At 38.2% G+C, this 19,716-nt stretch overlaps 1 protein-coding gene across 1 annotated transcript in view; it reads left to right on the top strand.

The window, feature by feature from the left end:
- The window catches only part of ATP10B (ATPase phospholipid transporting 10B (putative)), a 54,546-nt gene extending 38,481 nt beyond the window's left edge, over window positions 1–16,065 (top strand). Inside the window, exons 14-22 of the mRNA XM_035339054.1 lie at window positions 1,186–1,370; window positions 4,973–5,285; window positions 6,481–6,557; window positions 6,930–7,055; window positions 8,496–8,696; window positions 9,503–9,583; window positions 9,696–9,800; window positions 10,275–10,462; window positions 13,393–16,065. Coding sequence (XP_035194945.1) covers window positions 1,186–1,370; window positions 4,973–5,285; window positions 6,481–6,557; window positions 6,930–7,055; window positions 8,496–8,696; window positions 9,503–9,583; window positions 9,696–9,800; window positions 10,275–10,462; window positions 13,393–13,900 — 1,784 coding nt within the window. The 3' untranslated portion in view covers window positions 13,901–16,065. The remainder of the gene's footprint in view (window positions 1–1,185; window positions 1,371–4,972; window positions 5,286–6,480; window positions 6,558–6,929; window positions 7,056–8,495; window positions 8,697–9,502; window positions 9,584–9,695; window positions 9,801–10,274; window positions 10,463–13,392) is intronic.
- The last annotated feature ends 3,651 nt before the right edge of the window (window positions 16,066–19,716 follow it).

Genomic DNA, 19,716 nt, shown 5'->3' with positions numbered 1-19,716 from the left:
AATGAAGTTCCCATAATTCAGTCACATATAGGTGTCCTCAGATAAAGCTGTAAAATAGTATATATTCACTTCAATTTTGAGCACAAATTCCAAGGGAATTTCTGTTATAGAACTGTTTTATAAAAAGCAGGAACTACAATTGTTGTCCTCATTCTTGCTAGTGAATTTCTGCTCCTGTTACACTGTCATATTTGCTTTCTGTATTTTGTAAAAGGTTGATATTTCATGTTAAAACTTACTTCTTTGGAACTTGCACATCATCCATCACCATAGTATCTAACAATACTATTCTGTTAAATTACAGAGGGCTTCAGTGCTTTCTTTTCTATTTTGTTTTGAAATGTTTTGGTATTTAAGACTTTGTTTTTCAGAGTCATTATCATCTTTCTGTGAATACCATCTGTGCCCATATTTTGTTATCCTGAATTTCTGTGATTGCAAGCTATTAGCATTATGATTTTTCATAATCTATGCAATGATTTAAAAAATTAGAGTAATAACAGTAAATACCATAAGCACAAGCATATAAGAGATAACATAGATCTTGTTAGAATGTTATCTTTGCCAACTCTTAAGGCACTGCATGCATTCATACTTCATTTCACAAAAACTGTTATTTTAGCTAAAATCAGTATCTATCTCTAATGTACCATATTTACAGCATCTTCAAAGTGACCTCTAGTGGAAGAGATAAGGAGTATTATAACATTCAGGTGGTGACTTATGTCCATCTGTTTCTAAGTTGGCACATTTTAAAAAAGAATACTTCCTGTATCTTTTCTTCTCCCTTTGATGAGTGAGGCATCTAACTTGGCAATACGATAGCATTCATTTAAATAGTTAAAGTTCATCTTTTCTGGTTGCTTTGATGGGGCTTGATGCAGTACTTTAAAAATGCATATGGTATAATTCCTCTGCCAGTACATTGTCATTTTGGATTATTGGGAAGCAATGAAATGCATTGTTCTAGCATCAAGGAAAATGAAGAGTCAGAATTTGATTGATGACAGATTTAGGTCTTAATCCAAATGCAGATTTTGTGCCCGTGTGTTTATCTGCTGGACAATACCTTGGCACAATTCTTGATAAGCTCATGATTGGAATTCAAAAAAAATGGCAAGATGGTTTCCAAATATTTCCAGATTAAAGAAAACTAGTTCACGTTGTCTTTTCCTGTTTGCCCAGGGGCAACAGGGATTGAAGATCGGCTGCAAGATGGAGTTCCTGACACTATCGCAGCTCTTCGAGAAGCTGGGATACAGATCTGGGTGTTAACAGGAGACAAACAGGAAACAGCAGTTAACATTGCATATTCCTGTAAGCTCCTGAACCAAAGGGACACTGTCTTCACCATAAACACAGAAAATAAGGTGAGTACAGGGGGATGCACATAATTTTCTATCTTTCCCTTTCTTCACAGCTTTCAGCTTGACACTGATTTGCTTTAGGCTGTATTCACCACAAGACACAGCTAACCAGATATCCACATAGCAACATTAGGCCATAAATTCTTTAGACCACATGTAACAGGATGAATTTGAACACAAGACAGTTATGTAGAATTTTATTCAATTAAAATACAAGTTTCCAAATCAAAATAAACTTTTTTTAAAAATGACCTAACTAGTGAGCTTTAGGAAAAAGATAATATGCAGTTTATATGCCTGATTCCTTAATAATATTGGTATTTGGCTTTTTCACTTGCAATGGAAATTTCAGTTACAATGGTATTGTAAATCCAGGTGATATCTGTAGGAAGACATTTGGAAAGTATTATATGAGTCAGTCTGGGATAAAATGCAAGTGTAGATTTAATTAAATTCAGAACTTTCTAGTTGCATGTTCCCAAACAGGATTAGGCTTAATCAGAAGTTAGTGAGAACAATTTAACCTGGTGTCTTTTTGCGTAAGCAGTATTTCACCTTCTCAGAAACCTAAATAAAGCTCCTGTGGGCTGGTTAAAAATGCAGTCACATTCTTGACACTCCATGGTAGCCTACATAGTGGTAGATGTGCACAGATATTCCCTGAATTTCTGTGACAACAAGAAGATCAGGTGGTAGATAAAGGAAACATACTCCAAAATGAAAATAATCACTTGAGGGGCATCTCTGTCAGCTCCTGTTACTCACAAAATTCAGTGAACAATCTGTGGTGCAATCCATGGCTATTCCTGAAACCATCTGAACAGACGGGAGAAAAAAACTTTCAAAGAAGGTAAATGTCATTAAGGATGGCGAAAGCAAAAAATCTTTAAAAAAGCAGCATTGGCTTTTGCAGATTGTGAAGCAACATGGTACCAGGGAAACCATGCCTTGCTCTCAGAAAGTGGAATGTCCGCTGTAGCAAACAGTTTCAAGTAGCATTGTTCCAGGCATCCTGGCAGTGCAGATGACTTTGTGAGACAGCTTTAAGGACGTTCAAGTTCAGGCATCACAGCTCAACCCATTTGAAAGAAGTCAACATACCTGACCATTTCTAACGTCCAAAATGCCAGCTGAGCTGTCCTCTTTTTTGTTTTGTTGTCAGTGCCATCTTACTGTACAGCCCCAAGTGGCCATGAGGTCACCACGGTACTGCTCTGTTCTCTTTTTGCAGTGTACACTTGTGACCTGTACTCATCAGTAATGGGAGCTGTCATGAGAAGGGCTTTTCTGTAGGTAGATGGGAGGTTGAGGGGGGAAGGCTGGGCCTCTTTTTGGGACTAGGCAAGTCACTTGTCTCAGTTGCCTTCATTTTTCTCCCCATTACAAGCTTGTCTTTCTCTATAAAACTATTGTGAGGATTAATTAAGTGATGTTAAAATACTGACTGTTTTTCTTTTGATAGGCAGTGGTATAGAGCAGTCAGATGGCCTACTTTCTAGCTTCTTTTGTCTGCAGCTAGTAGCTCTCCAAACAGGAATAATATGCTATGCAAATGTCTCTCTTTTAATGTCACAGAAATAGGGAAACATGCAAAGATGATACGGAATTCGGCACGGAATACATTCCTTGCTTCAATGTGTAATTTCATTTGATACGCATATCTGCTTTAATGGGAGGCAGAATGAATATATTTAGGATGGAAATTAGATGGTTCCTGTCAGAGAAGTGATGCTACAGGCAGGACCACCCTGACTCCAGGAAACACAGGCAGATGTGCTCACCTATAGCACCCCATGTGGCCGTCAGTCTGGACTCAGGTGCACACAGCGCACATATAGGTGCTTGTGTGAATGTAAGTCATTCAGTGGGCATTAGCTTTATATTTTAATGCTGTTTATCTCCCTCCCTTTCAAAGTGAAGCCAAGGACACTGGTTATGAAGAGTCCCCAAGTGGCTGCAGTGAGGGAAAATAAATAATACAAAGGGTTTCTCCTTTCACAAAACCCTATTAAGTTTGACAAAGTTAACCCTTAATCTAAATATTCATCAAAAGATAAAGCCTTTGACAGAGGGTTAAAATTTAATAGCTAATGAAGTGGATCCAGGTGGGAAATACCACAATGTTTCTTTGCACCTATGGTTAAGTTTGCTTTCTGTCAGATGTTCATCTTCACTCATGGCCACGTACTGAGCATGGGACAGTTCTTAATTCAAGTCATTGAAATATTTTAGTGTCTTTACCTGTTTTTCATTTTGCTGTCCAATTCAATTTTCAGCACCATATTAAGAAATCCCAGTCTTCCATCCCCAATATTTTTACCCAACCTCTTCCAGTGCTGAGGAAGAGGTGAAGCTCAAAAACAGGAGGAAATAATTGTTAAGGACAGCAGAAATGGAACTATGGTGGCTGGCTTCAGTGGGAAAGGACTCTCGTTCCACCCCTGAGCCCAGTAGCTTATTGAAATGCTGGAAATTACATAGCTTCCAGAAAGAGGCAACACAAGTAGGTAGTTTGGAGGGATTCATTTAAAAATGCGAGCCTGGAATTTCCAATACAATTTTTGTTTTGTTCACAGAAAGATGTTGCTGCTTTAATATTTTTTGGAGGTTTTCAGTGTGCCGGTTAGATGCAGCTTTCTATTAGGTGTCAGAATTACATTTGATTCCAGAACCTCCCACTGAAGTGTAATTTAAATCTTGCAAACATCCTACACATGTACCTTATGTAACATAAAGTGAAAATAACATTTCAGAACTGAATCATCACTCAATAAGGCTGACAGAAAAGGTAGAAAAAGGAGTGATTAGCTCCTCAGGTATTCAGTGCCATGCTACAGAAAGAGGACTTTTAGTACGAACTGGCAGCAAAATAACTTTTAGATCATTCTGGGTTTTGTTTGATAGTGGTGTGCCAATTTAGGAGATCTGTATGGGAGAGGTAAAAGTGCCCCTCTTAAATCTCTGTGTGATACTAAGGTGACTTTCATCCAAAATGAGGCAAATTTGCTAATAAGGAAAGGTTTAGCGTGTGTTTGAAGCACTGCACTGGGCAATATGAAGCCTTAGTTGTGTCCCTGTGACACACACCTGATTTATGACCTAGAAAAGGCCAAACTGTCAAAATTACTGAGTAATTTTGGAAATCTGAACCTCTTGTTTCTCTACCATAATTTATTTCCAAGGGAAGCAGAGGCTGGAATATCGAATATCTCACATCATTCATATCAGAGGTAGTTTTTAAAATGTCCTTTAGCACAAAAAAAAAAAAAAAAAAAAAAAAAAAAAAATTCCTTTTGAACTCTCAGCACTGCAAATACAACTATATCTTCCTGAAGTGAGACTTTTTTTTTTTTCCCTTGAAATAATTTCTTATTGCAGTTAACCAGCTGATAAAATGTGTTTTTTTTCACTGAAGGATTTGATGTCGTCATTGAAATAATCTCCAGTTTGACAAATTAGTACCTTTCTCGGTCAGTTTTCCCCAGTGTTCATCTAATAGGCTTCAACCCACTGGCATGATTATACAAACATACACTTTGTAAGGTGCTGTGCTGTAAAGGGAGATGGAGATAACTATTTCTAGAACCACTTCTGTTTTCTCACAGGAAACTTGTGAATCACTCTTGAATTTAACCTTGGAAGAAGTGAGAAAGAATTACGAGGTTGAAAAACCACGGAGGAAATTTTTTGACTTTGTCCCAACATCTTTATCAGCCTCTGAGGTGCCCAGTCCTGAGTTCGGACTGGTGATTGATGGCAGGACGCTGAGCATCATCTTCCAGGGGGGCCTGGAGGACAAGTTCCTGGAGCTGACGAGGCACTGCCGCTCGGTGCTGTGCTGCCGTTCCACCCCCCTCCAGAAGAGCATGGTGGTCAAGCTCGTTCGGAGGCAGTTAAAAGTGATGACCCTGTCGATAGGTACCTCCTTTTTGAATTTTACAGGAGAAATAGGCAGCAGACTCTTTCAATGTGAGTTTTAAAAATGTACAGAATATATACATTGTATGAGCTATTTATTACACCTCCTCTTAGATACATACAGTGAAAAACTAGCATTGAATAGTCTTTCCTAACCAACAACCATATGAAAGTCCTCCTTCAGCTTTCAGTGAGCAAGTCTGCCCCCCATTTAAATAAGATGAAGTATCTCCCAGTAGTCCCTTTCAAGCACACAAGTACAAACACATGTATGTGTTCCCTTTGGAATCCCCTCACTTAAGGAAGGGAAGCAGTCGATAGTAGTACTGTTCTGTGTTCTCATAAAGCCCTTTTCCTGTCAGATTTTCCCAACTGGTGGAACCAGAGTTATCCCCAGAGTAGCATTAAGCACCAGCTCCTTTGCTTTTTACCTCCAAATAATGTGAAATGCTTTGAGTTTCCAGCTCACTGTTGTTAAGCGATCCCAGTAAAATCCTTGCAGAATTGATTTTTGTTACTTAAAACTAAAAAATACATCTATGTAGACCAAACAAGGCATATCAGAAAAGGAAGAGTCTGATGTATTAAATTTCTTGCTTTGCCTCAGAGTTAAAAACATTAACTCACAGCCTTCTGCTTCATTTCTTTTGCTTTACCAGTTAACCTAATTCACAAACTCCATGTTGCAGGCAACCATGATGATTCTTTCCATGGAAATTTTGTTATTTATTCAACACATTGCTAAAAGTTGAAAGGAGCAGAATAACTCCTAAAATTTGCTTGCTATATTGTCAATTGCAATAAAATTTATCATATAATTTGGAGAGTTCAGTGAAGTAGGGTTCTGCAAAGCATGTTGTTGAGCATATCAAGTTGACTGAGGAGAAACGTATGAAATGGTGCAGATGTGGATGGTGTCAGGGTGTCCATGCCACCAGCCAGCTGGTCCCAATGCCAGGCTTAGTGGTGGATCCAGGTCTTCTGAGAAGGAGGATGTTCCAACCAACATCAGAGCCTAGAGATCATGGTTGCTCAATGCTGACTATCAGTTACCCTAACTGAGATGCATGGTACAACAGAATAGGCCATGCTTAACAGCACAGCTGCACTTTTTTTTTTTTTTTCATTCTAGTATAGGCATGTTAACCACCCTTTCTTGCATCTTTATTGTTCATTTCTGTCTTCCCTTTTCTAGGTGATGGTGCAAATGATGTAAGTATGATTCAAGCAGCTGATGTTGGGATTGGAATATCTGGCCAAGAAGGCATGCAGGTATCATTTCAGTTTACTTCCACTCCTCTTTAGTCACATGATTTCTTGCTGCTTAATAAGTTTCATAGCAGCTGTATAGCCTGAGTGTCACCTTAAAGAGGGAGGTTGGCATCATTACTGTCATAAAAGAATATGCAGTCCATAATTAGGGGACCAGCCAAAAAGGAGCATTTGACCCAACAATTAGCATGCATGGACAAATGAGTGTTTGCTCATAAGTATGGAAAAACATGACTGTCCACTGTAGTAAGCTTCTTTTTTTTCCCTGCAATATGCAATAGTAGAAAATTGTTTTAATGTCCATGTTCAAATTCCATCATACTAAGTGGGGAAAAAGAAATTGTAAAGTAACTTCTGTTCTTTTTACTGAAGGCAGTGATGGCTAGTGACTTTGCAGTATCCCGATTTAAGCATCTCAAAAAACTACTTCTTGTCCATGGACATTGGTGTTACACTCGCCTGGCAAAGATGGTGATATACTTTTTCTACAAAAATGTGGTAAGATGGTTAAAATTATGAAAGCTTTCATCCTAGCAAGAGCTAAATACAGGACAGGTTTTTTTTGTTTGTTTGTTTTTTCTGAGTTTTGCTTCCTATACTCTCTTACTTTTTTATGAAACTGCAGTTCCTGTTTCTGCACTTTACCAGAATCACAGAATCACAGAATAGTCTAGGTTGGAAGAGACCTCCAAGATCACCAAGTCCAACCTTTGACCTAACACTAACAAATCTTCCACTAAACCATATCCCTAAGCAGTTTTCTACCTCCTTCTTAGTAATATACTGCATAAAGCATTGAGGACAATACAGGATCTGAACATCTTTTGAAATAGCATTATCCTGGAAGGAAAAGGAACTGAATGTTTAGTAACTTTTTATATGGTAGTTCAAGAAACTTTGTTAATAATACCCATGGGTCTCAAAATAAAACTTGCATTAGGAGCATCAGATTATTAGTGCTAGAATACAGAAGATGACTCCACACAAAGAAGTGGTTGCTAGTGAAACCTGCTTTTTTGCGTTTAATTTGATAGGAGCCACTTGCAATCAATGATGCAGTCATATCTGGCATTTTTATTAAAAATGTAATGTATATGCAAATGAGCATATGCATTGAAGAATAATGTAAAGTGGATAAATCTGATAGCATTAGTGTCTGCAAGACTGTGCAAACAAGGCAATTTGACGTGAAATATACTTAGAGCATGAAAGAATACTTACTTAGAATTCAAAGTATCCGTATTTTATATTTTTGTATACTTTGAATAAAGATTATGTCTTATCTGCATTAACATTTGTAATAGAAATTGAAACTTTTCTTTTTCTTTTTACTAACTGGGCATCTTCTCAGAGTTCGAAGAATATTTATTTGCAATATGAAATAGCTCTCCAGAATGGGATGCTGCGGTTCTATTATCTCCCTGGTACCATTAGGGAGGAGGAGGCCTGACACTGACACCAAACCTATAAAAGGAATTTAAACTCTGCTGCTCAGAGCTGTGAACAATTTGTTTACTTATTCTGTTATATTTTCTTAAAGTAACGTAACAGTTTTTATGCAGCTGTATCACAGTGGATCAGTGTGAAGCAGTCCCTTAAGATATATTGCTTTATGGAACAACATGCCGAGATGTCTACTGAAAGTGCCTTTAACCAAAATAATGAATTATTGGGAAACTGTGTTAATAACCAATGTACTGCGCAAATTTCTTAGATGAAACTATGGGAATCACAAACTATCTATGCATTGCAAATTGAAGGGTCCACATCAGCTTTCATAATAGGGTGGAGGAGGGAAGAGGACATAAAGGAGAAGCTCCACAGCCTGCACAACCCAAAGAGAGATCACATCAGCATAAGGGATGTGCTTTTGCACATATGGGGAATGACAGTTCAGCCAGCAACACAACATTGGGTTTGTATTTGCTTCTCCCACAGAGCTACGTCAACCTGCTCTTCTGGTACCAGTTTTTCTGTGGGTTCTCAGGCAACACAATGATAGATTATTGGCAGATGATTTTTTTCAATCTTTTCTTCACCTCGATGCCACCTCTGATCTTTGGAATCCTGGATAAAGATGTTTCTGCAGAAACACTTCTGGGTTTGCCTGAGTTGTACAAGAATGGGCAAAATTCAGAGGTATGTCTTGACCACTGTTTGGTAAGACCGCATGGTATTTGGGTTTGTGAGGAGGGAGGGAAAAGAAGAGTTTCAGACTCACCTGAAACCAAATGATCTATTTACAGTTTCTAGTTTGCTAATGTCCACAAAAAGAAGGTTTAATTGTTTTTGTTCACATCTTATTTAGTCACGTTTTGAAAAATCTAGTCAAAGGAGTGCAGAATTTGAGGATTCTCTGTAGGACTTTCCATCCCTTTTCTTAGGAGGAGGTCCTGAACCTCTTTATCATTTTGAAGAAGTCATTGTTCCTGCTTTGGCATTATGTCTGCATTGAAACCACAGGAGCCCACCCTTCTGTCACTCCTGTAATGTTTCTCCTCCACCAGAGCTGTGGCATCACAGGTCTCTGGATAAGTTTAAATATGACACAGAGTCAAAATAAAAAGGCACAAAATAGAGGTTTTAATGGAAAGAACCTTAAAAGAAAGGAATTTTGCCCAACCCTGTTAGCCCCAGGAAGATCTGTGTTTGAAAAAGAATTTGAGGAATTAGGTTCTTCAGGTATGGACAGAGGCATTTGTGACACTGAGCTTTACAATCCCTAGCTAGTGGGCTAATCTCCCCAGAAATCTTACTGTCTTTAGTTAACACATGCCTGTTCTGGGATAAGTGTTCTAAATCAGCTGTTCAAGGGGCTTTTGTTCATGAAGAGAGGCTAGTTAGCTATAATGAGTAGTCTGAGCAGAAGAAAAACAAACACGTCTGCAGGACAGATCAGAGATATGTGTGCCATCATAATGACTGTTATCTGTAAACTCCTACAGATATACAAGCTGTCAACGTTCATTATTACAATGTTGGACGCCTTCTACCAGAGTCTTATTTGCTTCTTTGTCCCTTATTTGGTAAGTATGGGGGTCATTCATATTCTCATTCTCCAACCCTCTTTAGAAAAAATAGAAAAAAATCACCTGTGAGTAGTCAAGGTTCATCACAGTCTATCTGCCTGTTTTCTAGATGTACAAGGACTCCGATATAGATGTGTTTTCCTTTGGAAACCCCATCAATACCATTTCCCTCCTGACCATCCTCTTGCACCAGGCTCTAGAAATGAAAACATGGGTATGTGTTTTGCCTGTCCCATTCACATAACTTTTTTCATTTCTGCGCATAACATACCATATAGCCATAGAGTTTTCTGTCAGAATCATTTACCTTAATTGTGGGTAGTACATGCACTGAGATTTCACAATATGTTAGAATTTATTATTAGCCTCAGGATAATAGTTTAATGAGCACAGAAACAAAATTTGCTTCTACCATGCCTTTGGACTGGACAGTACACAACTTTTACATACTTCAGTATATGAGCAGAACGTATTACTTCAAGAACTGTATTCACTGTCAGTGTTGGTTTGTAAGTTAATTTCCAGGTATTTCTCCAGCTGTACTCTTCATTCGAAGAGTACACAGATCTATTCATTCACAGATCTATTGGATACCTCCTTTCTAGTTATTCTTTCTGTCCTTCTGTCTTGCACCCAGAGTCAGGGCCCCAGATGCATTACGGTCATTTTGTACTCTTGGTGCTTACAGACACTGTTCCACTGGATCACGATGATTGGGAGTGTGGTGATCTACTTCGTCTTCTCTCTGATCTACAATGCTGCCTGCGTGGTCTGCAACCCTCCCACCAACCCCTACTGGATCATGGAGAAACAGCTTTCAGAACCTACCTTCTACTTACTCTGTCTTATTACCCCAGTCATCGCACTCTTGCCAAGGTTTGTGCAAAGCACTGTTTTCCTCAGTTTTCATTTGGGGAATTTGTAGGTGTTTGAGGGAAATAACAATGATGTATCTAGATATGAGATATGTCAGGCACATATGTTGTGCAGAGATCAGGCTGGAAGTCAGAAGCCTGAGTTCAATTTTCCTGTTCATGAATCATTTGTTTATTTGGTCATATAGCCCTAGATAAGTCTCTATACATATACTACCTTTGTTTTCCAATCAGAAAATATATATATATATATTTCTGGGGTCTTTCAAAGTTTACTGCTCTGCTGCAAATCCTTTACGTAAATGTTCACTATGAAAAACACAATGTAGTAAAGCAGATCAAAACTAGAAAGCTAGTCTTTGAAATACACCTGTATGATTTAAAAAGTTACAAAATATATTCAGTTTCTCCAGTACATTATAGTGTATTATTAAGCCAAATTTAAGAACACCTCTATATCAAATAATTTTCTACATCCAGAGTCTTAGTTTTACTCTTTGTGACAAATCAGGTATGTTTATGATAACTTTAGTTGAGACTAAATGATATTTGGGGGAGAGATAATTGTTCTGGTAGTTTCCTGAGAAAATTTGGTTTGAAAAACATGATCCTGTTTGCATATATGTATGTAGTAACCTTACTACTTCAGTGCTTAATACCTCATTCATTCTTTAAGCAGGTATGCTTTGTCTGACTTGCACCAATTTTAAAATGTAAATTTAAAACTTAATTTAATTTTTTAAAATTTTATTTCTGCTTAGACAATTAAAGAAATGATTCTGTTTGGCTAACTTGCTAGTCTCATTCTCATCCTAATTGTTATGAAGTAGTGCAGCACGCTGACATTGCAAGATTCAGGAAAATACTTTCATCATCGGATTTTGTAAATGATTTTAAGTATTATAATTTGAGCATTAGCTTTGTCTAAAAAGTAATTTTTCAAGACCAACTAATATTTCTCTTCAAAATATTTTTATTGCCCCAGTTGATTTGAGATTTCTTTGTGATTTCATGTTAGATTATATAACTTCAGGTCAGGATAAACAACCCATGGTTCAGTGAGGTCTCATGTCTTCTAGGCAGAGCATTGTTTTTCCAGATATTTTTTTTTCCCGTGTGATTTTTTTCTTCCTTTCAGCCCACATTCACAGTGTCATTTTTGACCCTGAGTTTTCTACTCGGGGCTGCATATGTGGTTAAGGACTCATAATTCCATCTTGGGAATTCAGCAAAGTGAAGATTGTTGGTGTCTCAGCAGGATAGTGAGCTTACAGATTTGTATCTTGATACCTTCAAAGTTGGAGAAATGCTGTTCCATCATGTAGGTAACTCAGATTATTTTCTGCTGAGCCCTTAGTTCAAAGAATACCTACCCTCCAGTTTCTGCTACTGTCTGGCTGACAGTTTCTGTCTGTGTCAGCATATGATAGCAATGGTGAAACCACCCTTTGTTAAATATAGTCCTTCACTTAAAATTGGGTTTCAGCTAGTTCATCTCAACACACTCCCTGTTCCTCATTTCCCTTAGAAAGCAGTTGGAGCCTTGAGATTCTGGTTTCTTTCTAAGAGGTTTTGTTAAAATCCTTGCTGTCCTCAGTTCTTCCTTTTACGACTGCCTCCTGCACTAGCTGACATTTCTGAGACACTGCAGGTGCTCCATGTCGCTTGCCTGCACCCTGCCTACATGCATGCTTGTCCTGAAGCACTGTCTGGCAGCACTTTGCAATGTGCATCTGCATCTGAACATTGCCACTAAACTAGGTAATGGGACACAGACTGCACAGCGTTAGGCACTGAAATACCTAAGTCTGAGAAGATGCAGAGAGATATGAAATTCATCATCATTCATTGGCAAGCACTGTGCCTCTTGGAGGATTTCAGCGTACAAACCAGATATATTTCTCCATCTGTGGAAGCAGACTGTGGTCTGTCAGGAATGCCCGGAGTCCCAATAGGTTGCTGAGTCTCCCATTGCAAGGCTGAGGGAAGGGTGGGAGCGAGCAAGAGCAGTTTATGAGATGGAAGATGGAAGTTTATGGGAAGTTCTCCTTCCTTTCTCTGTGGATGGCCTTGGGTTCTCGGTAGTTGGGCTCTGCTGCCCAGCTGTAACTAGCAACAGCACAGCTCCCAGTCCTGGGTTTGACCAGCTTGAGCATGGGCACAGTAAATACATGTTTTTCCACTCCTGTTTACGCAGGTAGACCTGAGAAGTCCATTCCTTTAAAAGCCCATTCTGTGTTCAGTCTAGCTTGTTATTGTTTTTAATGTTGTCATGCTTATTTATGCATATATTTATCAGCAAGATGTGAAGATGACACCTTTATTAATGCAATTTCAGAGAGAAATTAAAACAAATTTCATGTTTGTTTTAAATATTTATAAAGGCCATGTATGTAAAGGTCAAACCCTATTAGAAATGGTGCCTGAAAAAGGCTTTGCTTTTCAGATAAGACAGACATGACATGGAGCGAAGGTTTGTAGTTGCTCACTGCACACTATATATAGTTATATAAGTTCTCTGTCCTGCATTGGAAAGTTGGACATATTTTTTAATGCTTCCTGAGCAAAGATGATGTTTTTAATTTGTGTGTGTGTGTGTTTTCTTTAGCGTGTTCCAGCAGTATAATCTCTGAAACACAGAACCTCTCAGTGAGCTTCTATGTATCTTTCCTGCACTGATCTGCAATGAAATGGTTCTATTAATATTCATTTAGCATTTATTTACTTGTAGTTGACTCAATACAGGTCAAGGTAAGTGTATTGTTATATGTTGCATTAACATCCAGGAGCCAACTTTCACCTATAAGGCATAAGGTGTCTATCAGATGCCTTTAGAGTACTGGAAAATTAGCAACAGGATTTGTGTCATATGATGCAGATTATGGGAGGAACCCACTGCTAAGACAATCCATTCTCTTCTTTTTTCATTAGGTTCTTTATTTTCGCTCTGCGAGGAACCTTTGGAACATCCCTGATACTGAAAGCTCAGCAGCTAGATAAGCTTCCTAAAGAGCAACAGGATCTTGAAATCCAGAAACTGAGGTCAAGAAAACAAACAACTTCTGATGCACCTGTAGCATCACCAGCATCTAATGATGATCTCGACCAAAACATCAGCCATTTATGTTTGTCACCGTTTTTACATCCAGCAGCAGCAACTGTATCTCACAGGGACACAGAAAGTCAGGGACTTTCCACCTCTGGAGTGAATCCTCTCAAGAAATGGACACCTGAAGAAGGATACTATTTCTTTAATAGGTGGGCAGAGGAAGAATACACTGCTACAGAATCTTCAGCAGGACTTTTCTCTGGTCATTGCCCCCTAGTACCCAGTAGGGTAACATCTCCTGGACAGGACAGTGGCAATCCAACTAAAGATAAAGGTAAAAAATTTAACCATGGAAGCCATCGACGCTCTGTGAGTGCAGTGACACTCTGAAAAAGCATTCAGAAATGGGATTCATTTTCTGGATATGGTATCTCTGCTGTGCAGCCCATGTGGAGAAAGATAGAATAGGGAAAACAAAAAATCCTTTTATACTTAATCATGATGCTCACTACAAAAGGAGAGAGGCGTGTGGATTTACAAACCTGCTGGAGTAATGCAATAGGATGTCTAATACGCAACTTCTCCTAAGTACTATATGTACTTAGGGGTTTGTCATTCAATGACTTTTTGATCTTCCTGGTTTTGTGTCATTAGAGAAAAGATACATAAGGTTCACACAGTTGCCAAGAGATCCATGATTACTTTCTTTCATCCAGGAGTATTTTTCTTTCACAGTAATAGTGAATTGCACTAGTGATGTTTCAATGTTGTTATGCTATTGTGGTAATAGAAAGAGAATCCATTCAACATTAAGCCAAGTCTTAGAGCAACACATCCTACTCTACCTTTTAATAGCAAAGTCTTAAAATGATATTGCTAATTTAAAAATTACAGTCCTGCCAAGAAAAAAAAGTCTTCTGGTGCTACAGGTAATTGCAGAATCACAGCATCCAAAACAGACTACAGAATGTTCCATCTTTTAATACGTAGACTTCATTCACATAACAATATCAAACAATATCATGTCTATAGTTTGCTTTCCCTGCACACTAAACTCTGTGTTTTTATGCAGGCAGTGTTCTGACCTGATACTTTTAAGAAAACGAGAAAGCAGTTTATGAAACAGAATACAAATACAGAACTACAAGAACTGACAGGATAACTTAAGGATAAGTGGAGTCTAATTCTTCACTTTCAAAAGCAGACAGATATAACAAGTCTGATTTGAGTATTTATGTTCCAGAATTCTAAAATTCTCCTTGCTTTTTCATCTGGAAATCAGTTTCTTCATTTCATTCCCTACATCATCTAGAACGTGTTGCTGCATTCAATCAAGTATAAATATGCTCTACCCCACAATGAGTTACAATCAGTAGTTGATGGAGATCTCAATGACAGATATTTTAACAAGCAATTAATGAAGGTTCATTAATCACATTGCAGTAAGTACATGGTGTAGAATGACCAAAATATGCATAACATGTTCATCCTTTTCATTATCTCAGAGCAACAAGTTGCAAGGAGAAAATAAAACAAAAACATGTCACCCTTACCACTACCTATTGCAATGCAATTATTAAAGGTGACTTTAGTATTTCTTATAGAAATGTTGACTATTAGGATCATATCCCAAGTTTTTCTTCACAATGTGGGGTAAAATCTTAACCATGTTTTAAATTCAAGCCATCTGTACTTCTGTGAGTCTACCACTGGTTCTGATTTAAGTATGTGTTTAGCTTTTTATATGTATGTTATTTTAGCTATTTGCCACCTATCACAATGTGTGAAGTTTGTTTAATATCCTATTTAGCAAATACTAATTTACCTTCTGTATGCTTCAATATCGTAACGAGAGTCCTCAAGATGTTACTTTAAAGCAACTCAGGCGTGACTGAGTAGCATATCCACCACTGGGCTTTCTGGTAGCCAGAGCAAGAGCACACATAGAACTGTAATTGATAAAGTATTAATTGTCAGCTGTAAAGCAATTTAGAAAGAGATTTTTGCATGATGTACAAATGAAAGGAATTAGGCATAGCTGAGATTATTGTTAATGGGGTGTGAGATTGCTCAAATGTTTGCTCACTAGCTGGTAATGAACCTTGGGTGACATGACTTAAGATCAAGTCTTTATGATTCGCAGCCATATTTTTACATTAAATTGTCCATTTCTTTTGAAATTAAAGATGATACCTATTTCTTAGTATATATTTTATTACAAAATGTGAAAGTTTTTTAATAAAAATTGTAATAAAATGTAATATGGTCTGACTTGGTGTGTTGTTGGGAGTGAGACTTACACTAAAACAGAAGCAGTGTCTTCCTCTTGTCACCCAGGAGTGGCAAGACAATGTTTCAATGACAGCTCCTCTATCTACTAGGCCATGCTGTAGGGGGTGCTTATCAAAAAGCAAGAGAATTGAGCATATATGGAAAAGGACCATGGACAGACAGATTATGTTTAATCACATCTGGAAGACATGTAGAAAATCCTGAAATCAAAGCTAAGAATTAATTTCATGTTTTCTTAACACTGCTTCCGCAAAATTATTCTACCATGCATTTTGCCTAGACAGCTGGTCTTACATTCAGAAATAGTGTATAATTGAGGGGGTTTCCTATTTAGAAAGAAGGGGAAGGAAGGAAGGATTGCTTATCAGGACAGTCCATCAGAACAGTCCCTGAAAGCCCTAAGCAATGGAGTCTGTGCTGTTTCAAGTGATGAACAAAGTGGAAGACAGTCCATCTCTAAGTAGCTTCCAGGCTATTAACAAAAATAGTTGCTTAAGGCAAAAGATGGAAATTTGAATAGATACCTCAAATAGTTTTACAGATGGATGTACAGCCTGTTTCTTCTGTTGTGTGGTAGATGATAACAAAATGGTCCGATAGATGCATTCACCTGCAGAGTTTGCAACACAGAGTAAACACATCCCTGATCCCCAAGGAGGGAGAAAGCTGAAACAACCAGAAGCAAAGGCAGCATCAGGGAAGACCTGGCCTCTGCATCCCATCTGGTTTTGCAGCTTTGTAAAGCTCTCACCAAATACATCTCCTGCTGGGTGACAATGCTACCAGTCCTCCTCTGAAGCAGTTCATAGTTCAAGACCTGTATTCACTGCTAAATAGTGTGATCTCTCCTATGCTTTTGGGTAAGCAGTGATCATGAACTGTCATGTGTTAGGAAGACAGTGAACAGGGACATCCCTTTGATCATGAGGTAAATTAGCTGAGACTATCAATCCCTTTGGGGAGTGGCATCTAGATATAAAATCCTATATATTTTTTTCAATTAATGCAAGCCTACAGTGAGAAAACAAGCCCTCCAATGTATTTGTTTGCAAGAGGGGAAGTATGTTTACTAAATGGGTTATTTAGACCTAACTGGTTTAAATATCTATTTCAAGATAGCTTTTTATTTCAGATGCATTTAGTATTACTGTCAAGATACATGTTTCATTAGTTTTAATGTGAATACTTCACAATAGAACAAGTGTCTTGCATTTTAATACATGTTCTGGTGATATTCAATGTTTCATATGCTTGGACTATAAAATACTAAAATAAATGTATTTTGTGAAATCAGTGCATACTTTTTTATTTTGATCTATCACATTATCATAATAATGATGCTGAATAAGCAACAGTGCTTTGAGCTATACAGAGCTATACCTGTATGACAAACTGAAGGTGACATCTCTTATAGAAGTGAACAGGAGTAACATGCAATCCCAGGCTGCTTGCAGTGGTCAATGTAGAGTCATCCATCATGTTCTCAACAGAGGTGAGTTGTTTGTTTTAATACAAGGAGTAAGAAATGCACACCTATCTCTACACTTTGTTCATTTGTGTTTTAGCATAGCAAGGTGGATATGTGGTCCTTGACAGTTACAACTGACATCCATTTGATATCAGCAATAACTTCAGTCTAAAATCCAGAATTAATCAGGTGAAGTAGAGGGATGGATCCATTTTGTTCTCTTATATATCTAAATAAATAAATAAATAAATAAGCCTTTAACACTCTGTAGAGATAGATGCTGCAGCACAAAGCACAATAAAATAAAATAAAATAAAATAAAATAAAATTCCCATGGATGAATTATGTATATTTTGCCACTTTGTTGTTGGCTGATGCTACACTGTTTAAATTCATTTGATTGCAGTTTGAGGTGGCGTGCAAGTACTGAGCTATTCGCTTTAGGCATAAGGTGACTGCAGACAGGACGTGGCATGATTAGGTACTTGTGAGTAGCACTGATGAATAAAAACAAGCGCAGAAATGAGAGACGCTTGAAGATAATAATCACAGAGGGTGGGATTTAGAGAGCTGACCAAATAACACTGAAGATCTGTAAAGTACTTTTGACATTGCCAGTGATTGGAACTTGCTGCAATTATCAGGACATGAGACAACTGTGAACAGAACTTGCTGCCTGGCTCTTATAATGTAACACCTGATAATTCTCAGCTACATAAACAAGACTGAGACTGAATACAGAGTCTGAATCATTATTTTTCCAAAAACACCAGAGGGGCAGCTGTCTGCTGTCTGAAAGCATTGAAGATGATGGTTATCCACCTTCCCCAGTGCAGCTACTGAAATAAACTGCCACCTGCATGCATACTTTGTAGGTTTCTTTCCACATTAGTGCCCAAAGAACTTGTGTGGTTATTCTGTACTTAAACAGGTGAGCAGAGCTCTGTAAATGGTTGTCACTAAAGGATCAAGTTTTGGCTCCACTGAAGCTGAGTTTTACAGTTGACTTCACAGAAACCAAGTCATTTGCTGCTTTTTTGTTGTTGCCATCAGTTCAACTCCACAAAGCTAAATCTGAGATCTCTACAGGATTTGGGAGCAGCAGTTTAACACTCCATTGCTGCCAGCCTTGGGTGCTGTTTCACTGCTGCAGTTTATTGCTTTCATCACGAGGGCAGTGCAGCAAACACAAACAATCTCTTCAACTGCTTCAGATAACTCTGACAAGAAACTTGAATCAGAGACCTCAGTTATGCTTTCAGCTGTTCAGATCTTGTTCTCTTTGCATGCAGTCCCTACAGGGGAGTTACAAGAGTTTGACACTAACTGGAAAGCAAAGCTGGACTCTGAAGTTGAATGCATTGGTTTAATAGCTGCTATACATATGAGCTGTACCAGATACTTTAGTCTTCAAGGGCATAAGGGCATCCTTCTTTGCATGTGATGGTGGACATCACAGTGGGGGGGGGAGGGGGGAAACCGAGATTTCTTTTAGATTCCAGGACTAATTAAGTAATCACGCTTAAATGTAAATTAAGTAAAAACAGGGAAGAAAAAAGGAAAAAATGTATAGTTGGAAAGCAAAGATAAAAGGATTGTTCTATTCTTTTCTACTGCAGCTGGATCGGTAGTTGCAATCGATTGACTGTTTAAGACCTTACAATTGATTCTTAAAGGTCTCAGTGTTTCTAAGACCTTAATAACACCGGTGCACGGATTATCACTCGCTCCTATTTCCTGCAAGCCAGCCAGCCCTCTGGTAAGAGTTTTCCCCAGAATGTTTTCACCACGCTCGAGCTGAATCTAATCTTCCTGGCAGTTAGTACCAGGGGCATCACTGCTGATGGCTGGGTTGTTGGTCCGCTGGCCAGCTGATGGTGAGTACGAAGAATACATGATGGTGTACACGAAGAATACATGGCTGTTTCTTTTGTGCCTTTCCTTATGCCCTGTTGTTACTCCTGTCAAACAAATCAAACATAGCTTTGGTGCTCGTGATGAGCTCATGCTCAGCTCACATTCCCATTAGTTGCTAGCATGTATCACCATCATTGAGTTTGTACAACACTTGCATTCATCCACTCCCTTTATCTCTGTGTGCTGAGACTGCATTGTCATTCATATTTCAAAAAAATTTACTGGGGGAAGGGTGAAACCATGAAGCCACAGCTTGTCATGGTGGGACTTGTGTCAACCTACATGGTGTAGTAATTTAAGTTATGACGTAGCCATGAATTCTGCCCTCTGAGAGCACCCTAGAGGCAGCTTGATGGGCTATGCTTACCTGAGTTCCACCCTTGCCTGTGCAGCACCTGTCAGCATCCACAGAAACTCAAATAGAAACAAGTTGTTATTCCAGAACACTGAAATAATAAAATAAAATAAAATAAAATAAAATAAAAATAAAATAAAATAAAATAAAATAAAATAAAATAAAATAAAATAA

This window comes from Oxyura jamaicensis, chromosome 13, assembly GCF_011077185.1.
Source record: "Oxyura jamaicensis isolate SHBP4307 breed ruddy duck chromosome 13, BPBGC_Ojam_1.0, whole genome shotgun sequence".
NCBI classification, from domain to species: domain Eukaryota; kingdom Metazoa; phylum Chordata; class Aves; order Anseriformes; family Anatidae; genus Oxyura; species Oxyura jamaicensis.
The sequence above is the reverse complement of the archived record's forward strand: the minus strand, read 5'-3'. Positions and strand labels throughout refer to the sequence as shown.